The sequence below is a fragment of the Impatiens glandulifera genome, chromosome 1 (assembly GCF_907164915.1).
Source record: "Impatiens glandulifera chromosome 1, dImpGla2.1, whole genome shotgun sequence".
In the NCBI taxonomy this organism is placed as follows: Eukaryota; Viridiplantae; Streptophyta; class Magnoliopsida; order Ericales; family Balsaminaceae; genus Impatiens; species Impatiens glandulifera.
This window is the reverse complement of record NC_061862.1, coordinates 157,071,750-157,090,936: the sequence shown is the minus strand read 5'-3', so window position 1 is coordinate 157,090,936 and position 19,187 is coordinate 157,071,750. Positions and strand designations below refer to the sequence as shown.

Below are 19,187 nucleotides of genomic sequence, written 5' to 3'. Positions count from 1 at the left end.
ATGATTGATGAGGATCCAAATCAGAGATTAAAAATATATTCTTTTAAATGAAGAAGAGGGAATAAATTCATTAAAAATCCTGAACGTTTCTCTACCTATGCCTTAGCTTAGGATTTAAAGGAGACATGTTTTTTTCAGTCCTAATATGCATCTAGACTAAAACATTCAGAAAGCAAAATGTTCATTTAGGTCTAGCAAAAGTACCTGTAGCGTAGATGGTAAAATATGAACCGAAAACCGATAAACAATTCGGGTCGGCAATGACTTAAACCTGTAACGTGTCCATCAAGATTTCAGAATTATTCTAAAATTTTCATAATATTTTTAAGTCACTTGTAGCACCAATTATGGACACACATAAGATGAGGTAAAATGACCAAATTGCTCACTCATATTAAATGAAATAAACATGCCTTTTGCCTTATCAAAATAAACCAAGTAATCAAACCAGATCAGGACCAGGACGAGCTAATGATTTCAGAATGAAAAAACTACACAATCCAGCTTACGGATTAGGATTCAAATCGAATATTAACCAGATTTAGGACCTTGTGTAACACCTTTGATTTTCTTCAAGTTACTTTTCAGCTTAACAGATTCTAAAACTGCTAATTATGTATTTGGTTTTAATTACCTCCAATCTGAAACTAAACGCTTAGGAAATCGAAATATAAACTCAATGATTTATCAACCACATCACAATCCTAGAACAAACAAACAAACAAACAACCAGAACTCAAACTCATCTGCATGAACATGACCGTGATCGATCGGATTGAGGATGCATCAATTAAAAACATTATGATTCTTATAATCAATCAATCAATCATGATTCATCATAAGCGTGATTCCTTCTTATATGAATCACCATTAATCCATAGAATCAGGCAACTTAGCAAAATTAAACTGATTAATCCAAAGCTTAGTTTAAGAGTTAATCGATCTTAGAAGCTCCAACCCCTCCTCTTCCAAGCTTAGAACTCTCTTTCTAATTTTTTTCTCTTCAGTTTGGTCACTATTCATCCCAAAAGCAGGTCCAGTCCAGTGATCAACTATTTATTCCTCTTCTCTATTGTGTCGTCGTCTGTGATAACTTAGAATATTAGGATATCCATTTATTTCTATATTCTATATATATTTATCAGACTTGATGATTTGGGCTCTCTGACTAATTAAACTCTTTACAAATATATATATTCAAGTTTTTGACTTAGCGTTTTCTTATCTGTGAGAGACAGTACATATAAAGCATTGTATTAATCTTTAAATATGTGTGATTGTTTGTAAGTTGAATAGACTGTATATATTCAACAAGTGTTGTGTACTAGAAATTCGGAAACAGGCAGTGTCTAAATCCTAGTTGTCCAACTGGATTTGTATAAGCGTTGTATTCAAACCAAAATCTTCTAGTGAATATTTTCCTAAGGTTGAGAAGAATATCCTTTTCAAAATCGAGAAGAAGGGGTGACGTAGGAGAGTTTCCTTCGAACATCCATAAACAACTCTTGTGTCTTGTGTTCTTTTCTTTCTGAATCTTCCAACCATTTATTTGTCGCTTCAAGTCAAAACAAACAATTCCGCATTTGACTTTGTCAAGAGTTTGTGACGGCTTGTGTAAAATAAAAACCATATAATCAACCTCTAACAGGGTTATTATCGACAAAAGTGTGTATAAGCGTTTAACGTTGCGAGACCCCGTTTCTTTCGACAATCCCGATCCTAACAAAGTTATTCAAATATATATCATATACTTTAATAATCTATTATGTATATTATAATATTTAGTCTATCTACAAACAAAAAAAATATAAATGTTGTGTCATTTTTAAAAAAAGATTAAGACATTATAAAAATAAATGAATAATTAAGCAATGAACAAAATTATCAAACTATTGGTAATTAAGTATGTCAATTTGAAATCTTCCCTCGATAATTGAACCGAATTATCTTGTTGGGATGTTTTTTCCTCTGTTCGACCTGTACTTGATCGAGAATGGGACGGAAATGGTATTTGTATCTCCGCCCCCGATTTTACCTTAATTTAGGGTAAACACAATTAATATATAAAAGGAAAAAAGCTCACTTAGACGTATGTACTTGTACAGCTAGCTCACTTAGACGTATGTACTAATAAAAGGTCATTTAAACATATGTACTATCAAAAATTGGCTCATTTAGCCTCTTTTAATAACCATGGTTAACTTTTAGTTTTAAATTTATATATTTATTAATTAAATTTTAATACATTTTCTCTCTCCTTCTTTTTCATTAATTAAACAAGTAATTTATTTTATTTTTAAATCTTTTTATTACTTTAATATTAATTTCTCTATTATATTTTATCTTCCTTTTTTATTAGTTTTTATTTCTCAATCTTTCTTAAATTCTCATTTTTTTTTAATTTAACAACTTATTTATGAATTTTATATTTTATTGTAATATTTTTTTAAAGAGTTTTTTCTTATTTAATTTAATATAATAAAAATAAAAAAGAGTTTTTTCTTATTTAGTTTAATATAAATAAAAATGAAATTAATAATTTTTTATTTAATTTTTATTCACGACTTATATTAGTAGTAAAGGAATTGTTTTATCTAATATTTGATTATTACTCTTTTAGTGTTTGATAATTGAGTTTTTATTATTATTCAATTCTTAATTCTTAATTAATTTATTTTTGTGTTGAAGGTTTTTTTATTGTTGAAAGAATTTTCATTGTTATATTCAATTATTAGGATCAAACAATTTTAAAATAATTAATAATTAATGTAAATATAAAAAGAATATATAAAAAAGAAGAAATATAGAGTTAAAATAATTAATGATAAATGTTTGTATATATAAAATAAAATTAAAATAATCAATTATAAATACTCATATAGAAATAATAAAAAATTATAAAAAATATAAAAATAGAAGATTCATTTATTAGTAATAAATGAAATAATAAATGAAAAGGAAAGAGAGAGAAAATATATTAATATTTAATTAATAAATATGTAAATTTAAAATTAAAAGTTAACCATGGTTACTAAAAGAGGCTAAATGAGCCAATTTTTGATAGTACGATACGTTTAAATGAGATTTTATTAGTACATACGTTTAAGTGAGCTAGTGGTACAAGTACATACGTCTAAGTGAGCTTCCTATATAAAATTACTAATATATTTATTTATTCATTATATTTTATAAGAATTTTAAGTTTATTTTTTTATAATAATATAAATTTTTAATATATTATCATATAATTTTATTATATAAAATATTTTTTTAGAATATGATATAAAAGATACTGTGCATGGATTTCTCGAAATGTAATGGACAAGAAATGTTGTAAAAGAAAATTACAAAGTAAAACAGAATGAAAAATGTTAAATGCATTTCAGCCCTATTATCATTCTATTGGTATCCCTGATAACAATTTTTTTTAGGAAGTAAATATTTATTAAAAAAATTAATGTTTTCATCAACTTCTCATTTAATTTTTTTTCATATAATTGGACAAACATAATCATTCACTTTGCATTTTACTTTTGACAACTTTTAAAAATAATTTAAAATTTTAATTACAACAAATAACATACTTTTAAATATAAAAATCTAACATAATTAAAAACCTTCCCTTCAATTTAAAGTATAACATATTTTTAAAACAAAACATAATATTTACACTATCAAATTATAACATTTGTAATAATCCTTCAACATTCAAATTATATATATATATTTTTTATTTTAAAAACTTGCACTAACCAAAATACTGACACACAAACTATCCAAAAAATTCAAATTATCAATTAAAACAACAAATTATCCATACTTTATTTTTTAATAAAATTTAAAATATTAAATACATATTTTTTATATTAACCCAAATAATTCCCTTTAATTTATGTTTCAAATAACCCAAATAAGACTACCTTAATAATAAAATATTAATGTATTTGATTAAAAAAATAAAAATCATTCACATCAAAGCTATAACTTATCCAAGAAAAAAAATATTAAACAATCATAATATAGTCTGGATTTAACATTTCCAAAGTAAAGGATTATAAAAAAGAATTTTACAAAAAAAAACATTCACCACTTATTATATTTGATTGAAACAATGAAATATTGAATACTCCAGCCAAAAAAAAGAATTTAAGCGAAAGTATCGGTTTTTTTGTATGGCCAGTAGAAATATTTACTTATATTATCGCACTGTTCAGGCTCAATCTCCGCCGGCTCTCAAGAAAACAAGTGACCTTCTCATCCTCTGTAAATCCATTATCGAGAAAACAAGTTATTTCATAAAAGTTGTAACTTTTATTGACATGAAAACTTACCTCTAATGTATCTCTCATTTGAAGGAGCTGCAATCTTTCAGATGGCCTTCGGTTTGTCAAAGTAGCAAGCTGTAGTAGAAAAAGAAAAGATCAGAACTTCGGAAAAACAAACATTTTGTCAAATCTTATGAACTTACCCAAAAACTGAAGCGTTCAGGATCGCGTGTTGTAGGCATTAGTGATTCGAATTTATCTAGTTCCAAAAGTCTTCTTCTATCTGCAACAAATATCTGATTCTTAGGAAAAAAAATTCAGATCCTTATCCTAAACTTGACAATTTGAATGGAAGTAAATTCTTTGTCACCTAGATGCTGTTGAGCTGCTTCTCGTGCAGTCCTCATCCATGAACGAGCAAAGGCAGCAGCATTATTCGTCATTTCCTGTAACTGCAAGAAAACATACAGACACATTAAAAACCATGTAATAGGGAAATGTGTGAAATTTCAGAGAAGATTCGAAATGAGATTATTGAACTTGTTGAATTGAATACAAAACCGTCATAATCTGGTTTATATAGTAGCAGCTCTAAACTAGAAACTGCTTTTAATAAACATTAACTGCAAATTAGGTATTATTATTTTTATACAAAATGGAGCTGAGGAGACTTAAATCAGACCATCTTCCAAGTATTTGTCATCTGCCTAATTAAACAATCTCATTAAAAAAATTCCAAAATAGATATCTTAGATACCAATCTTAAGGCTTGAATTAGATACATGTTTATACACTTCTCAATAATAACTACAGGAAACATTTTTTTTATACATTCATAAAATTATCATTACCTTATCCTTAAATAATTTGCTTTTATTCTATTAGTATTGTATCAGCAAGCTTCAAATTAATTCCTTAATTGTCTAACCAATTTTTGTTAAGGAAAAGAGAGAATCTAATACTCACATCTATCTGTTCTTTTGTTCCTTCTGCGGGGTATAAATCTTGCACCCACTGGACCTCAGCAACACGATATCTTTGGAATAGAGAATATAAAAACAAGTTCAGAGCCGGTAAAAACGAGTTCCAAGGAAAGTAATAAAATAAAAATTAAACCAACCCATCTTGATCCCAATTGCGGATGATAAGAAACCTTCTACGGCTCTCAAGCTGCATTGTAACGTTTTACAAGACTTAGAGAACACATTTTTTAGCAAACAAGAATTCAGAAGCAATTTCTCAAGCTTCGGGCTTTTAAAGATGTAGTAACTGAATGAAACATAGTATTCTTATTCTACCTCTAGAAAGAAACGCCCATCAGGAAGTGGCTCGCACCTGTAGTTATTTACGACTAATAAATTCAACAAGGAAAAAAGTATGTAAAATGAAGATAATTATAATCTGTGTAAAGCCTAACACCTACTCAGTAACCTCCACTTCACAAGCAAAATCTGCTATAGAACCTGTTGATGCATCAAGGATTGCCTGCATGATCAATAGACCAAGGCCAGAGAGTCAGACAAGAGGATAGGAAACAAGGAACATAAAGAAAAGACCAGCTATATAATCTACCATTCCCATTCGGCGATTTCCTTCCATTATCCTCCTCACCTGTTTGAGACCAAAAAGTAAGATAACCATCCTTTGTAGGGTGCATATAAAAGAGATGAAACATAACAATATTCCAGATTTAGCAGACCATTTTACTGAATATTCCAACATACCCTTTAACTCATTGACATTTGGATTGTTTGATTATATTCGCACCAGAAAAAATAACTAATGACTGCGTTTACAAGCCATTCTGTAATGCTATATTTAAAAGTACGCTGCTTAATAAGTGTGAGCATGGGATGCCAATTATATCAAGATGCTCTTAAGCCTGTTGGATCCCATCTTATTCTTCACAAAAAATCTTTCTGCATCAAAACCTTTTCCCCACATCTTTAGGAAAACTTTTTATTCCACCATTTTATATCAAATCACCCCACCAAGAAAATATAAGTTAGAAATAAACTTAAATCTTTGTCCCTCTCCTAAACAGGGGTTTATTCTACACTTTTACATAAACCCCTTTTCTATTTAATATTGACTCAAATGGACATGAATTGGATTGATATATTAAAGGAGAATTAAAGGTAATATCCTCCCCCCTTTTGGTTGTCATTCTGTCATGGGTCATTTGATGTGAGCCCACTTAGAAAGTCTGTATTCCCATCCCCTTTCTGCTAAGTCTCACTCCCTTTCTCTAATATATCATCCCCTTCTTAAGTTGTAAGCCCTAATCTCTATTCTCCTTTTGGAGTATCAATATTATAAGTGTTAACACATTCCCTATTCAAATGTCTTGTTATTCATGACATATGTTAATTACATTGCCACATTCTCACAGATCCACATTAACAATAATTATTTGCTTAAAACAAGAGTTCCCCTTTTTAAAGAAAACAGACAAATTTACATGATCAATCCTGCAAACTCTCTCATAGACGACACCAGTGAACAAGGCCAACAAAGTAATAAATAAGTCAAATCTTCCAGTGAACTTATAAAAAGTACTTCACGAAAAAGAAGCGAACAGACACAAACTTACCAGAAGTCTATAACGAGGTTCAAATATGTTGAGCTGAAATTTCTGGCATGGAAGAACTACATCCATGACAAAAAGAGGCATGAAATCCGCGCCATGGTATATCGTACTCTCATGCTCCAACTTCCTTTCAGTATACTCCTCTGGGAAGATCTTTTGTATAATATTGTTCAGTGTGACACTGATCCAAAATTAGAAAGTGTTGTTATATAGTACAATTGAATTTGAGGTTCCATGACTAAATATTTTTGTGTTGTATTGTATCTAACTAAATTTTGGAGACAAATTAGAGGTTAGAGTAACTCATTTATATGAAGTAACTAACTGGATTTCTAGTTCAGGTAATTTGTTTCCATTGTCCCATTAATTTTTATATAAAAAGTTTTAGCAATATGTAGTCTCCAAGAGCTCGTTTAATATAAGATTTTTTGGGAATATTTTGAGATTTTACCCTGTTTTTTTAGAAATTCTCTCTATATCACATCACTATCATTCTAACTATCAAATCACTCATTTCATTAATTAAAATACTAAAATATCCTTACTTTATTTTTATAAAATTTAAATACAAAATGGCATTATAGTAATTCAACCAATTAAAAACCCAAATAACCTACATTTTTCATCAAACAAGGTCTTTTGGACAAAATCCCAGAAAACCCTCAAATAACCAACAAGCTCCAATAGGAAAACTAAACTAGTTTCCCAAAACAGATCATTTGCGTGTCTAGAAGTAGTAAACTCACCTGGTCGAACATGTTTTCGGACAAATAAACAAAATTGTTCTGCATAATGGACACCTGTTACCTAGAAGTTTTTGTTTCAAGTAAGTAATTACTAAATAACCATGAATTATATTACACAGAGCTCTCTTAGAAATCACCTCGATCCATTGACTGGAACAGGCATGACCGGCAGAAAGAATGCCCACAAGGTGTAGTTACAGGTTCATATAATAACTTCAGGCAAAGAGTGCAATCAAAGTCATCAGTACGCTCTGGTTTCGTAAGGATCTTCCTGGAAACATTGTCTGTTTCCTTCTCTAAAACCTTAAGCGGATTGCTACATATTGCCAGATAAAATATTAAGTATACTCATCCAAAGTAAATAAATAACCATAAAGTACTTATTTTCTCATTAAACTGGGTTAAGGGGCAGAGCATAACTACCTTAGAGGATCGAGCTGAAGACCTGAATTAATAACGTCACGGGCAAGTTCATATTTTTCTAACTGTCAATTATTATCAATGTAGAGTCAGAAAATATACTGATAAAAATCTGGAGATTATTTAGGTACTGTCGAGTTTGAGAAAGACCACTAGAGGAAACCATTCCCGTATATTCAAAACCAAAGAAAGCAGGAAATACTAAAAGATAAGGAAGGTAACTAATCTCTTAGCTAGTAAATCCATTTATACAATATATCTGGTAAATACATAAACTAGTAGATAAAAAGTTCACCAAATAGAAATATGAAACACAATATAAAATAGTGTTCTTACCAAGATTAGTGCATTAGCTTTCATAATGTATGACTTTATTGAGTTACTGCGAAGGCTCATCACCTTCTCAGCATCCATTAGTGCAAACTGAAATGATGTGAAAGTATAAGCAATATGAAGGCAACAGCTGTAGGTAAAGTCATCACCAGGTTTAGGAAAAATTATGTAAAACATACTTCTGCATGTGTAGTAGGATCTAACCCACGCAAAGGCCTATATTCAGAAGCTAACGGAGGTCTGCCTTTCAGAAATTGGCAAAGCCTGTATACAGTAAAACGAACACTGTCAGCAATGCCTATATAGTAGAAATGATATTCCTAAACCTTATGCTATTTTGAAACAAGGAGTTAAAAAAACTGCATTATAATTGTGACCAAGGATCCACCTTAGATACGCATTGCATCGATTGCTGAGAATGATAGGATCCCCTGGTTTGATAGCATGCGCTGTAGAGTAACAAAGAATTGCCTAAAGAAACATCAGAATTCATTATCAGTTAATCTGGGTCGACACAAATGAACCTCCGAATATCCACTTACTAGACGTCAAAAAAGCTAAAATAAAATCCCAATGTGTAGTGATCTTGCAATCACAGAGTTTTATAACAAAAAATTACTGAAATACTAAAAATAGTAACTGAAAAAATATAATCACATGTCTTGCAACTAAAAGTAGATCATCGAACCTTGGATTATCAGTTCAACTAATCTTATCTCACACAAGGATCAACAAAAGATCTAGAAAATAGCAGATGATCTAATTAGTTATGAACGCATTTTCAATGTTCCAAGATGTGGAAACAGACAAAGGAGATTAAACTTGTTTTATATCAAGAACGAATAACCAAAGAACTGTGGTTGATAGAGACAGGAAACAAAGTGGAAGCTTTGGGGAAAAGGAGTTGGTAAATAGTGAAGAAGGAAGATCTGGAGGCAATATTTCTTGATGTAAGGGATCAAGTTAGTAATATAATAAATGTTACAAGAAAGATAAGGATAAAAAGGAAAAACGAGAAGAAGTGGTTAGTTGGTGGATGTATATTCAATTTTTATCTTTTTTTCTCGACCAGAGTTTATTCCTGGAGGAGGCTAGCACTTAAATCAGAGTGTTTTAGTGAGAATCAAACCTAATTATGCGTGACAGCAGTATACATATAGACCAAATCATTATGCTTATGTGGGGTTATCTAATCAACATATTTTGTACTTTAACTAATCTTAATTCTTAAATCATACAATGATTACATTTGTCTAATTAACAACATTTCAATTTGATCATGCCAGGACTCAATCAAGTGCATAAAACAGCTGGTATCAAATATCCATATATACCAATATACAGACAATCAAGATTGTAAGTACCCAATACTTCTAAGATTGAAAAACAAAACTGCTCAATATGATCAAATGTGTGCTAAGGTATCTCACCTCTTCAAAATCCTTGTTTCTGAATGCCCGGTTCCCCTTTTGAATGTGATCAGAAACGTGACATAATCGTTCAAATGACATTGATGATTCCCCTTCATCTACCTGCTGTTTTAATTGATCAGGAAAAGTCTAATCAATTCAAAAGGCAAGCTAAAACAGAATGATACTATGAAAGAAGAACCAACTGAAAAAAGTAATGAGTCCAATCAATTCGAAATGGGTGGATGCCAATATAAACATCATTACAGAGATAGATAGAGATATAAAATACTATTTAGATCTCAAGATCAGCAAGAAAATGTCAAATCTTTGTTCAAACTAGTCCATTAACATGACCCATTCAATATATGAACATCTGAGAGGAGGAAATGGAAGGAGAAAACTTACTCGGGTGAAATCTTCGACATCTTCGAGGCCTTCAAATGAAAGTCCAGATGCTTCCATTGACTCATAAAGATGAATGGAACTACCAATTAGCAAAAAGGGTAAGAAGAAAGAAAGACGGAGGAGAGAACGAATCGAAGAAGAAGAAGAAAGAGAAGAAAATGAAGAAGAAGGAAGAAGATAGTGGTGGGGTGGGGGTAAATGCAGTGGATAAGTAAACGCCTCGTTGTTCAACGTTCGTCCCCGTATTGTAGTACTTTGTATACACGGACAATATTCATATACGTGTTTTCCCTCTTCCCCCTCCCTCTTCTCCTACTCTTCAACCTTCATAAACCCACCTGTCTGTCACCCACTTCACACCTAGTATCGATGAACACGATACTCTCGCAGCCTCGCAGGACGCAGCTAACTCCTTTCCTGGGTCGGATTCAAATATGGGATGGGTTAATGGGTATAATGGGTGGGTCGTCATAAACCCCAAATTCGGTTTAAGCTTTCGGGTTCTACTTCTATTCCTTACTTGAAATATAAAAATATCATTTTTTTCATGAACAGTGAGTGAGACCCAGAAAAATAGATTAGTCATCACATTGAACGGCTGAAGAGTGGCTGCTTTCACTTTTCTTTTCGTCCAAAATCAGTCCACTGTTCTACCGAAATGTGTTTCTGTTGCCTCTCCGAAATTCCTTGTCAAAACACGATTCGATGCCACGGCCTTCATTGTTCAGTTCATCAAGCTTTGATCTTCTCTCAAACAGTTGCAGACAAAGGAAATCAACAACAAAAACAAGACCTTTCACTTGATGAACTAAAGGTAGAATGGAAACGACCCCATTTCTCCAATACCCACTTACGATCATACTCTTTAGCTGTCGTTGGAGATCCCATTCTTGAGATTGATAATGATTATCCGGTTGTATTTCCCCCGGTCAACCATGAAGGGCTTCATGTCTCATCTTCGTCACATTCTGACATTAACAACAAAGATGGGTGTAATTATGTCGAGGGAAATCAAGAAGGGTTTAAAATTTCGTCTTTGCCGGTGTCTACAAAGGTAGTAGTTACCCAGCTTCTGATGGTGAGTGAGTTTGCGAACTGGGGTTATTTGTTTCAACTTTGGCGGGATAAATTAGCTCGTGTTGTGGTTTCATTGGGTCGTTTTACCATTTTAAGGAGACTGAATTGGTCATATGGTTCAGCAACCACTGTGCTGTTGGTTGGGTTGTTTAGCGCGATGGTGCAATGGAGGAGAAAACGTTTACCGAATAAGACAAAGAGCAGGGGTCATTTGATTCATATGATCAAAGAGAGAGACGAGGTTAGTTCTTTTCTCAACAATTTGAACTACCTGAAGATTTGATGTAACCCTGCAGTTCTAAGTGAAAACTAAGGTTATCCTTGCAGAATTTTTTGGATTTTTTAATATGCAAGATAAAAATGTTTACTGTGAAGTTTTATTAGGAGGCAGTAGAATGAAAATTTGATCTCTTTAGCTTCTTTGGCTATTATTAGGTTACATGATATAGTATAGACAGTCTTCAGTTAGATGAATGACGAGCATTGGCTGAGGTTTTCGTTATCATTGATTATAGTTGTCAATAGTGCCAATAGCGCAACGAAGCAACGATGGAAGGCTATAAGGCGCAATGGGCTACACGGTTTGTGAAAGCCATCGCTATATGAGCGCTACACGCAATTGACAACTATGTCTTTAATTGCAGTATCACACGTAATAATGAGTTTTAGGGTTTATAGTAGAAAGTACCCACCCAAGTAGATCAGTTGTGAGTTTTAGGGTTTGTCAAATTTAACATTCGGAAGTGGATACAAATCACATTTGAAAACAAAATTTAGTCTGACATAGATTCACAAATCTGTTTTTATGCTGTTATGATAAAAGAATGAGGCCCTAGCTACACATACATAAGCAATGCACTCGAAAACACAAGCTGGGTGTTAGTCTCTCCTGATAAACTAATCTGTTTATTTTTGCGTGCAGAAAATTAATCAACTCTTGAATCAAATTGCTCAAATGAATCAACTATTGCTGTCTCTTCATAAAGATTCATTGTCCAAAGGTGGTTGACCTATGTTTTCTGGGTTCAAAGAAGCTCAGTATCCAATGGCTGAACAATTTATGTTCTCTCATAGTTAGTAAAACTAGGTTTTCTGATGTTATGCATTGGTTTTTATTCCCTTAGATTGATTACCCATGAATTATATTTCTGTAAATAGAAATTCAAGAATTCTCATTTTTTTGACAATTGATCTCCTTTCATTCTATTTCTTTGCTTTGATTATGCACATATATGATAAGGATGATCCTTGCTTGGTATGGTCTTGCACAAAGAATGTCAATATTTGCTTCTTCTTTTTTCTTGTACTGTCCTTTGATGGATATGATCATATGACTATTCCTTGTACTATTTTGTTTTCCAATTTTTGTCTGGGAATGTTAACTACATTAGGCGGCATTGATTTGTGACAAAGTACCAAATCATAGTGCTTTTCGGCGGTTCAGTTGCAACAAATGTAACAAAATGCCATGTAAAAGCGAAAAACAAACAGTCCTTGTATGCTGAATCGTGATTTCTCCAAATGAAGATGAAAAACCTTGACAAGGCGAGGCCTTAAGTTTGTTGGCTACAATGGCAGATCGCAACAAGTTACCATTCTCCAATTCTTAAAACCAGCCAATAAATGACAATTTGGTTGACTAGTGTGTGTTATGAACATAGCATTGTCTTTAGGTTTGATTTTTTTTTAATTTTTTTAATTTTGGAAGTTGGCAGCGACCCAACAGACCCTACGTCATGACTCTACACTTAAATTTTTTAGGTTTTTAGTGCAAATATAACATCATCAGACTCTTTCCCGATATATTCTCAATAGGGTTAAAATGTCTTTACATTAGCTAAAAAGACAAATCTGAGAATTAAAACAGATACAAAATTCTACATTTTTTTTCTAAAATTTTATGTTACAAATAAAGAACTGTGTAAAAATATTGTTTAGCATATATATAGGTTTATTTGAAACAGGTTTTTATTTATTTTTATAAATTTTACACCAGATTATGCTAGACCCTACAGCGGTTTGTATTATCAAATTCTGCAAAGTGACTTTGTCCCTTGTTTCTTCCAAAGTTCCCAGCTTTACAGAAAGAAACTTTGCAGGGAATCTCTTTGCGCTGATGGGTTCCCCAATTTGGGATTTATTGTTCAACTCCATAGACGGATGAGATATAAGGCAGGACTTCGTCTTCATCAGCAAACGTCGAGGAGTGATTTGTGCTCGCCACACTGAATTAACCAGAGAAGCGTTAGGAATCGACCTCCACAACAAGAACTTGAAATCGACCTCCCCTTATAAGCAATCCATTTTATGATTAACCAGGTAGATTTCTCTTCAGCAAATCTCGTTTATTCAGAGATGAATCAAATGTGTTTTGTTAGTTTACTGTTTTTTGTTGGGAATCAAACATAACGTCATTTGTTAAAGACACCCAAAAAAGTTGGAGGTACAAGAGTTTGACAAAAGGTCAAAACAGCCTTCACTGAATTATTGACTAAAATGAAATTGACACGAAATGAACAAAAGGAAACATAAGAGAGCTAGATAGTTGTTTTCGTGACTATTGTATCGGATATTCCAATTTTGATAAAGGGTGCAGTTTTGTTGAGTAATGGGGATTCGCCTCCACGTATGAATGTGTTAGTTACCATCGTTGACCACATCCCTCAAGATTTGATCCATGGTTCTTCAGGGTCCTCGTGAAGACCCTTGCATTTTGTTCTGCCCAGATTTGGTAAGTGATGGTGGCAAAGAAACATTTGAAGACATTTGAGTAAAAGTCACCGCCTCTCGCTTTGATTAACACAAACTTCTTGATGGTACGGTACGCCATTCGTTTGGGAGGTTAAGCAAACTCATACATGTTGAAAATCTACCCCATATCAATGTTTCGAAAAATAAAAAGTGTATTTATTAGTATACTGTTAAAAAAAGTGTATTTGAAAAATACAGTTTATTGATTTAGATTGTGGAGACTAGAAGTTATCATACTTATTAATCAATATGTTTGACTATTGATTACACTTTTTATATTTCAGACTCTTTACAATGTTTTTAAGAGAACAAATGTCTTATGTTAGATTCCCACTAAGAACGACACGAGTTAAGTGGGAGAATCGTGTTAGCTCCCTTCATTAACAAACCAAGGTCTCAAAAACAAAAAATTGACTTATGTTATTGTTATAATTGTTATTTTTAGATTGACGAGGCTTGTTCAAGTTGAAAGACAAGCCCATCCCGGATAATGAAATGTTGGAGAAGCTTTTTTCCTACAAACATGCTACCCATGAATATATGCACACTCCATGTGAACTCAGACACCATCACTTAGCACCAATGAGAGACTTTGATCAAAGGGTGAGGATTTTCAAAACTCGCAATATGGTATAAAAAGTATGGATAATTAGTAGTTTCCTCCCTGTACTTGTCTTAATTCTCGGATACCTCCTAAAGTACATAGTGTCGGATATTGTTTTCTTTACTTACAGAAAAAGTCTGAAACATATCTCTCACTAATTTTAAAAGTTAATACATGTATCTGGTAATGTGGCTTATATGGTTTTAGTTTAATTGTCACACTTAATTCCTGTTATATTTTTATTAATTCACGTTTAATTCCTAAAAAATCCCATCCTCACCCTTACTCTTGTTAGAGTTCCCCCCATTCCCTCGTCGGTTCTAGGTTCATATGGAGAGTACAAATATTCACCGTCTACAAAGAAAGAAACTCCACAGAACAGAAAGTTTATCATCTTTGGAGTTGAACAAGAAATTCTATATGGGCTGTCCTTCAAGGTAGCTGGGAACTTTGGAAACCCCCACCCCATAGGCGAGCCATTAAAGATAAGGGTATATAGGTAAAACCCCATAATTAGACCGTTTTTTCAATGGTACTTCAAGCGGGATATTTTGTGCAAAACATTAGTTTTTAACAAAGAACCCTATGTCAGAGTTCAAACACGACCTCTTAAAGGCAGCATGATTGGAAAGTGGGAAGACAGCCAATTGTTCAGCAGTTGTTTTGCTTCTATAGTTTGATTGGTTTTCGCTATTGAACATTTGTCACAACATCCAATGGTCAGGTTTATTTTATTTCCATTATTCTTGTATATATTTTAGTTTGATATCAATAGAAGTTACAATTGGTATCATCAGTCAAATTTAATGCCATGATGGTGGTTGCTCAGTTGCTTTCTTTATGCACTGGCTTTCTTTAGCATGCTTCTTATATTGTTATGCAATAAATTCTAATTTCTCTTCAAGATGCTAAAATTAACACATGTAAGATTTTATGTCCCATTTGAATATCTTCATAGTGAAGGGTGCAACTTTTAATTTTGCAGATTAAAGAATCTAGGACATGAAGAGCGTGCTTTTGTTGTGTTAATGGTTTCATGAAGGTCGATGCTGATTCAGGAAGACATCCACATCCATGCTGTTTGGTGCGAAAAAAGCATCACTTTTAAGACTTCAGATTCTGAGCACATAAGCATCGATACTCTTTTCAAGTCTTCCTTTTAATATTTCTGTAACCTTTCAACTGAGCTGCTTAATGATGTTTTGTGGTAGGGTAAATTCTTTTAAGTATATAAATGAATGCTAAAACCATATATGACTTCACTAGGAAAAGCATTCTTTCAATTAAAATAAATAAACTAAATAGCATGAAAATCAATTCAGTGTTAGTTGATGATTGAATTGTTCAATGAACAACGATCAAGTACTGCACATGTTGAATACTTTATATGGACACAGTTGTATTATTAGAAGTCGCTATCGCGACAACTATTTTTATACAGACTTTAACTTTAAAAAAACAGAGGAAGATATGGATCTAAGGGGAATGGATTATTCATATATAAGTATTTATTGATGAATTTCTCTAAAACATTTTATGAAAGATCGAATGTAGATATTAATATGTTAATCAATAAGCAGTTACTAGGACATGGATGGGCTTAGCCAAGAACCATTTTTGCAGCAAACCTGCACTAGGTTCATATTGGCCATCTTTATACATGCACACGCGAGGGAATATGAGAAATATCTTGTGGACAACAGAACGTGATTTGGTTATAAGCTGATATCATAACTTTGCAAGTTGAAGGAATTAATATTGTTAGAAGATTGCAAATAGTCTTTTAATTTCTTTCTTTCTTTCCATTTTGCAGGCAGAATAAGGTCTTTCTTTCAGTGAGAAAGATGCAAAGGTATCTTTATGTCAGCCAGCAGTTGCAGTCAGTAATAACTAACAATTAGGTAAAGCATGAAAGTTTGGCAAGCCAAACTCCTTGTCAGCTTGAACATGGCAGTACCAAGCAATACCTTTATTTAAAAAAATTTAGTCACGTTTTCTAAATGTTATTTTCGTCACATGTTGTAAGTGTCCCTGTAACCTATATATATATATATATACTCGTGGTGATAAGTTTACCAGATACTATATTTGCATGCATGTTATTGCCAAAAAAAAATGGACAAGAGTAAGGGTATTATGATAGGAAACCCTAATAACAATACCTGTGGAAGGCAGAGCATTGAAACTAATGCTCATAACCAACTTAGGATTTTGCTATGTGATAGTATTCCCGAGAGATGCGAAGAAGTATCTACTCTTCTTCTCAGATTCTCTTACGAGGGTAGAGCCTTCCATTTCTTTATCTATTTCAGTTTTATTTTCTCATTATAAAAAGTTTTATTCATGCTTCATAAAGTTAAGTTGGTGAGATTTGAATCATAAAAAAAAAATCCCTGTCAATTCCTGAAAGTGTCTTAAGCAGAAACTAATGACATGCTCATTAGTTTACCTAATTTGTGTTTGTTTCCTAATTTGGTATCCTGCATAATATTAATCAGTTATTTTAATTACTAAAACACCAATTGTCCTTTCTCTATCCCAACAACCAACAAATAATGTATTTTTTTCATAAAAAGACATTTAATGTTATTCATGCAGTAACTTGTTCGAGGACTGCTAGAGAGTTGATCGATGTATTGAATAGGGATGATCCGGGGATTGATATCATACTTGCTGAAGCTAATCTGCTAGCAGCTAATGAAGCGAAATTGTTGAAGTATATTTTGCATGATAGAGAAATGCATCACATTCCTGTCGTTGGTATTAATAATAATTTAACTTATTTTTATTAAAAGAAAGTGTTGGTTTCTCGATTGCTTCTCATTTTTGTTTTCTTCTCAAGTTGTGTCGAGCCCGGATGAGATCTCTATCATTGTGAAATGTTTGAGGTTTGGAGCGACTGATTATCTTCTCATGCCTTTGAGTGACAATGAACTGCTGAATTTGTGGATGTATAAACAGCAGGCAATCCATACTAATGCTGTTTGTGTTGCAGTTGGTCCAACTGGTATGTGTAAACATCTCGTCTTTCTTTTTCTCTCTCGATCTTTTCCTCTCATACGAAATTTGGATATTTTCTCAGGTCGCAATGGAGAGAATGGTGTTTGAAACTCTGATATAATTGATGTCTGGTTCCATTTTATTCATTAATAGAACTTGTTAATGGATGGTGGACAATTAATGTTTGTCTGTGTTTTAGTAATTATCTTATCTTCTCCATGCAGACATAACCAACTGCATGGAAGTCTGTTGTGTTGTGTTTTTTTTTTCCGTTATCGTGTTATCTAGTGTTATCTAAGCTTTTATTATTTCCGTCGTTGATCTACCAAAACAATTTGTCTTTGATTCAGTATAAGGCCATGTCAGTTGTTTTCCTTTTCTTTCTGGATCTCCATTTCTTTTTAAGAACCTTGCTAGGTTGAAACTGTCATGGCGCCCTATTTGGAAACGCTTTTGTTTCGCGAAGATTGATATAAAAGGTACACTTTTGTGCCGTTTTCAAAACGACTCATCAACAATTCAACATTTTGATGATCATGAATTGTTGTTTTAGAGATTTCTTCAAGATGTGCTCAATTGGACACTGAATTTGGATCTAGATATTTGATATGGATATTAAGAGGTATAAATTATATATGTTATTGGTGTTTGATTTAAGAGTAAAATATAGTTATAAATTGTATAATTTTTTTTTGTTAAGTAGTATAAGAATAATTTGACCTTTATATTTATATAATTAATTTTATTTACTATTTTAATATTTACTTTATTTTTATTTTGTTTTATTACTGAATAGTATATTAATAAAAAGTAATATTTAATTATCATAAAAATATTAAAAAAAAAAATTAATAATACTATCGTTTTTACAAGCCTACACAATTTCCAATAAATTATTATTTTATATCTAATTGACACTCAAACTACAATTTATATTCACTTAAAAAGTATTTTAATAACTCATACCAAACATAGAAAATTTTATTCATACAAAATTTAATATTAAAAAAAAAAGTTAATAATGCTCTTTAAAGAACTCCAATTGGCTTCAATTAGGGATGGCAATGTGGCGGTTCGGGGCGGGGAATGCATTTACCGTTCCCGCACCGTTTTAATTTCGGGGAATTTTTTAATACCATCCCCACCCCGTTCGGTTTTTTTCGGTTTCGGGAAATCCCGCGGGGCACCGTTAATAATTAATTTTATTTAAAATAAAATAAAAATTATACAATAAAATTATATAAACAAGTTTTTTAATATAATATATATTATAATATATTAAAATTTATATTATTATAAAGAAATAACATTACTACTCTTATAAAATATATTAAATAAATAAATATATTGATAATTTAATATATTTAATTATGTTTATGGTGTTCGGGACAGATTCGGGGTAGATTCGGGGTGAAATCGGGGCGGGGCGGGTCGGGGCGGGGGACACAAATACCATCCCCGCCCCATTCCCATTCGGTTTCGGGGAAAAACCATCCCAAACGGGGCAATTCGGTTCGGTTTTCGCGGGGCAATTTCAAATTGCCATCCCTAGCTTCAATCCACTTTTAAGCATAATTGTATTTT

General features: G+C 32.2%; 2 protein-coding genes and 1 long non-coding RNA gene across 4 annotated transcripts; 2 read left to right on the top strand and 1 right to left on the bottom strand.

The window, feature by feature from the left end:
- Positions 1-4,035: 4,035 nt before the first annotated feature.
- Positions 4,036-10,377, bottom strand: LOC124920369 (LON peptidase N-terminal domain and RING finger protein 1). Of its 2 annotated transcripts, none has more exons than XM_047460846.1 (18): positions 10,172-10,377; positions 9,785-9,889; positions 8,743-8,825; positions 8,534-8,618; positions 8,358-8,444; positions 8,025-8,086; positions 7,739-7,917; positions 7,602-7,662; positions 6,859-7,036; positions 5,838-5,876; positions 5,689-5,750; positions 5,564-5,600; positions 5,386-5,435; positions 5,232-5,301; positions 4,636-4,717; positions 4,469-4,548; positions 4,332-4,400; positions 4,036-4,261 (listed from the first exon to the last, which is right to left on the bottom strand). In XM_047460846.1, the coding sequence occupies exons 1-18, from the start codon at positions 10,226-10,228 to the stop codon at positions 4,217-4,219; spliced, it is 1,431 nt and encodes a 476-aa protein (XP_047316802.1). In that variant the 5' UTR covers positions 10,229-10,377; the 3' UTR covers positions 4,036-4,216. The 2 variants fall into 2 exon arrangements, with proteins under 2 accessions (XP_047316802.1, XP_047316803.1); XM_047460847.1 differs by having other exon boundaries at positions 9,785-9,886.
- A 162-nt stretch (positions 10,378-10,539) lies between these two features.
- On the top strand, positions 10,540-12,541 carry LOC124920370. Its single transcript, XM_047460848.1, has 2 exons — positions 10,540-11,489; positions 12,171-12,541. The coding sequence occupies exons 1-2, from the start codon at positions 10,830-10,832 to the stop codon at positions 12,255-12,257; spliced, it is 747 nt and encodes a 248-aa protein (XP_047316804.1). The 5' UTR covers positions 10,540-10,829; the 3' UTR covers positions 12,258-12,541.
- A 746-nt stretch (positions 12,542-13,287) lies between these two features.
- LOC124920371 lies at positions 13,288-17,680 on the top strand. The gene is made up of 4 exons (XR_007097636.1): positions 13,288-13,567; positions 15,589-16,504; positions 17,202-17,363; positions 17,446-17,680. It is a non-coding gene; the product is annotated as an uncharacterized LOC124920371 (long non-coding RNA).
- Positions 17,681-19,187: the final 1,507 nt, after the last annotated feature.

Excerpts from the sequence above, each read along its gene's own strand:
- LOC124920369 (XM_047460846.1), bottom strand. The coding sequence starts at position 10,228 with ATGGAAGCATCTGGACTTTCATTTGAAGGCCTCGAAGATGTCGAAGAT. Across the intron at positions 7,037-7,601 it reads CCGAAAACATGTTCGACCAG|TGTCACACTGAACAATATTA; the intron begins GTGAGTTTACTA and ends ATTTTGGATCAG. Across the intron at positions 4,718-5,231 it reads GAACAAAAGAACAGATAGAT|TTACAGGAAATGACGAATAA; the intron begins GTGAGTATTAGA and ends GTTTTCTTGCAG.
- LOC124920370 (XM_047460848.1), top strand. The coding sequence starts at position 10,830 with ATGTGTTTCTGTTGCCTCTCCGAAATTCCTTGTCAAAACACGATTCGA. Across the intron at positions 11,490-12,170 it reads TGATCAAAGAGAGAGACGAG|AAAATTAATCAACTCTTGAA; the intron begins GTTAGTTCTTTT and ends TTTTGCGTGCAG.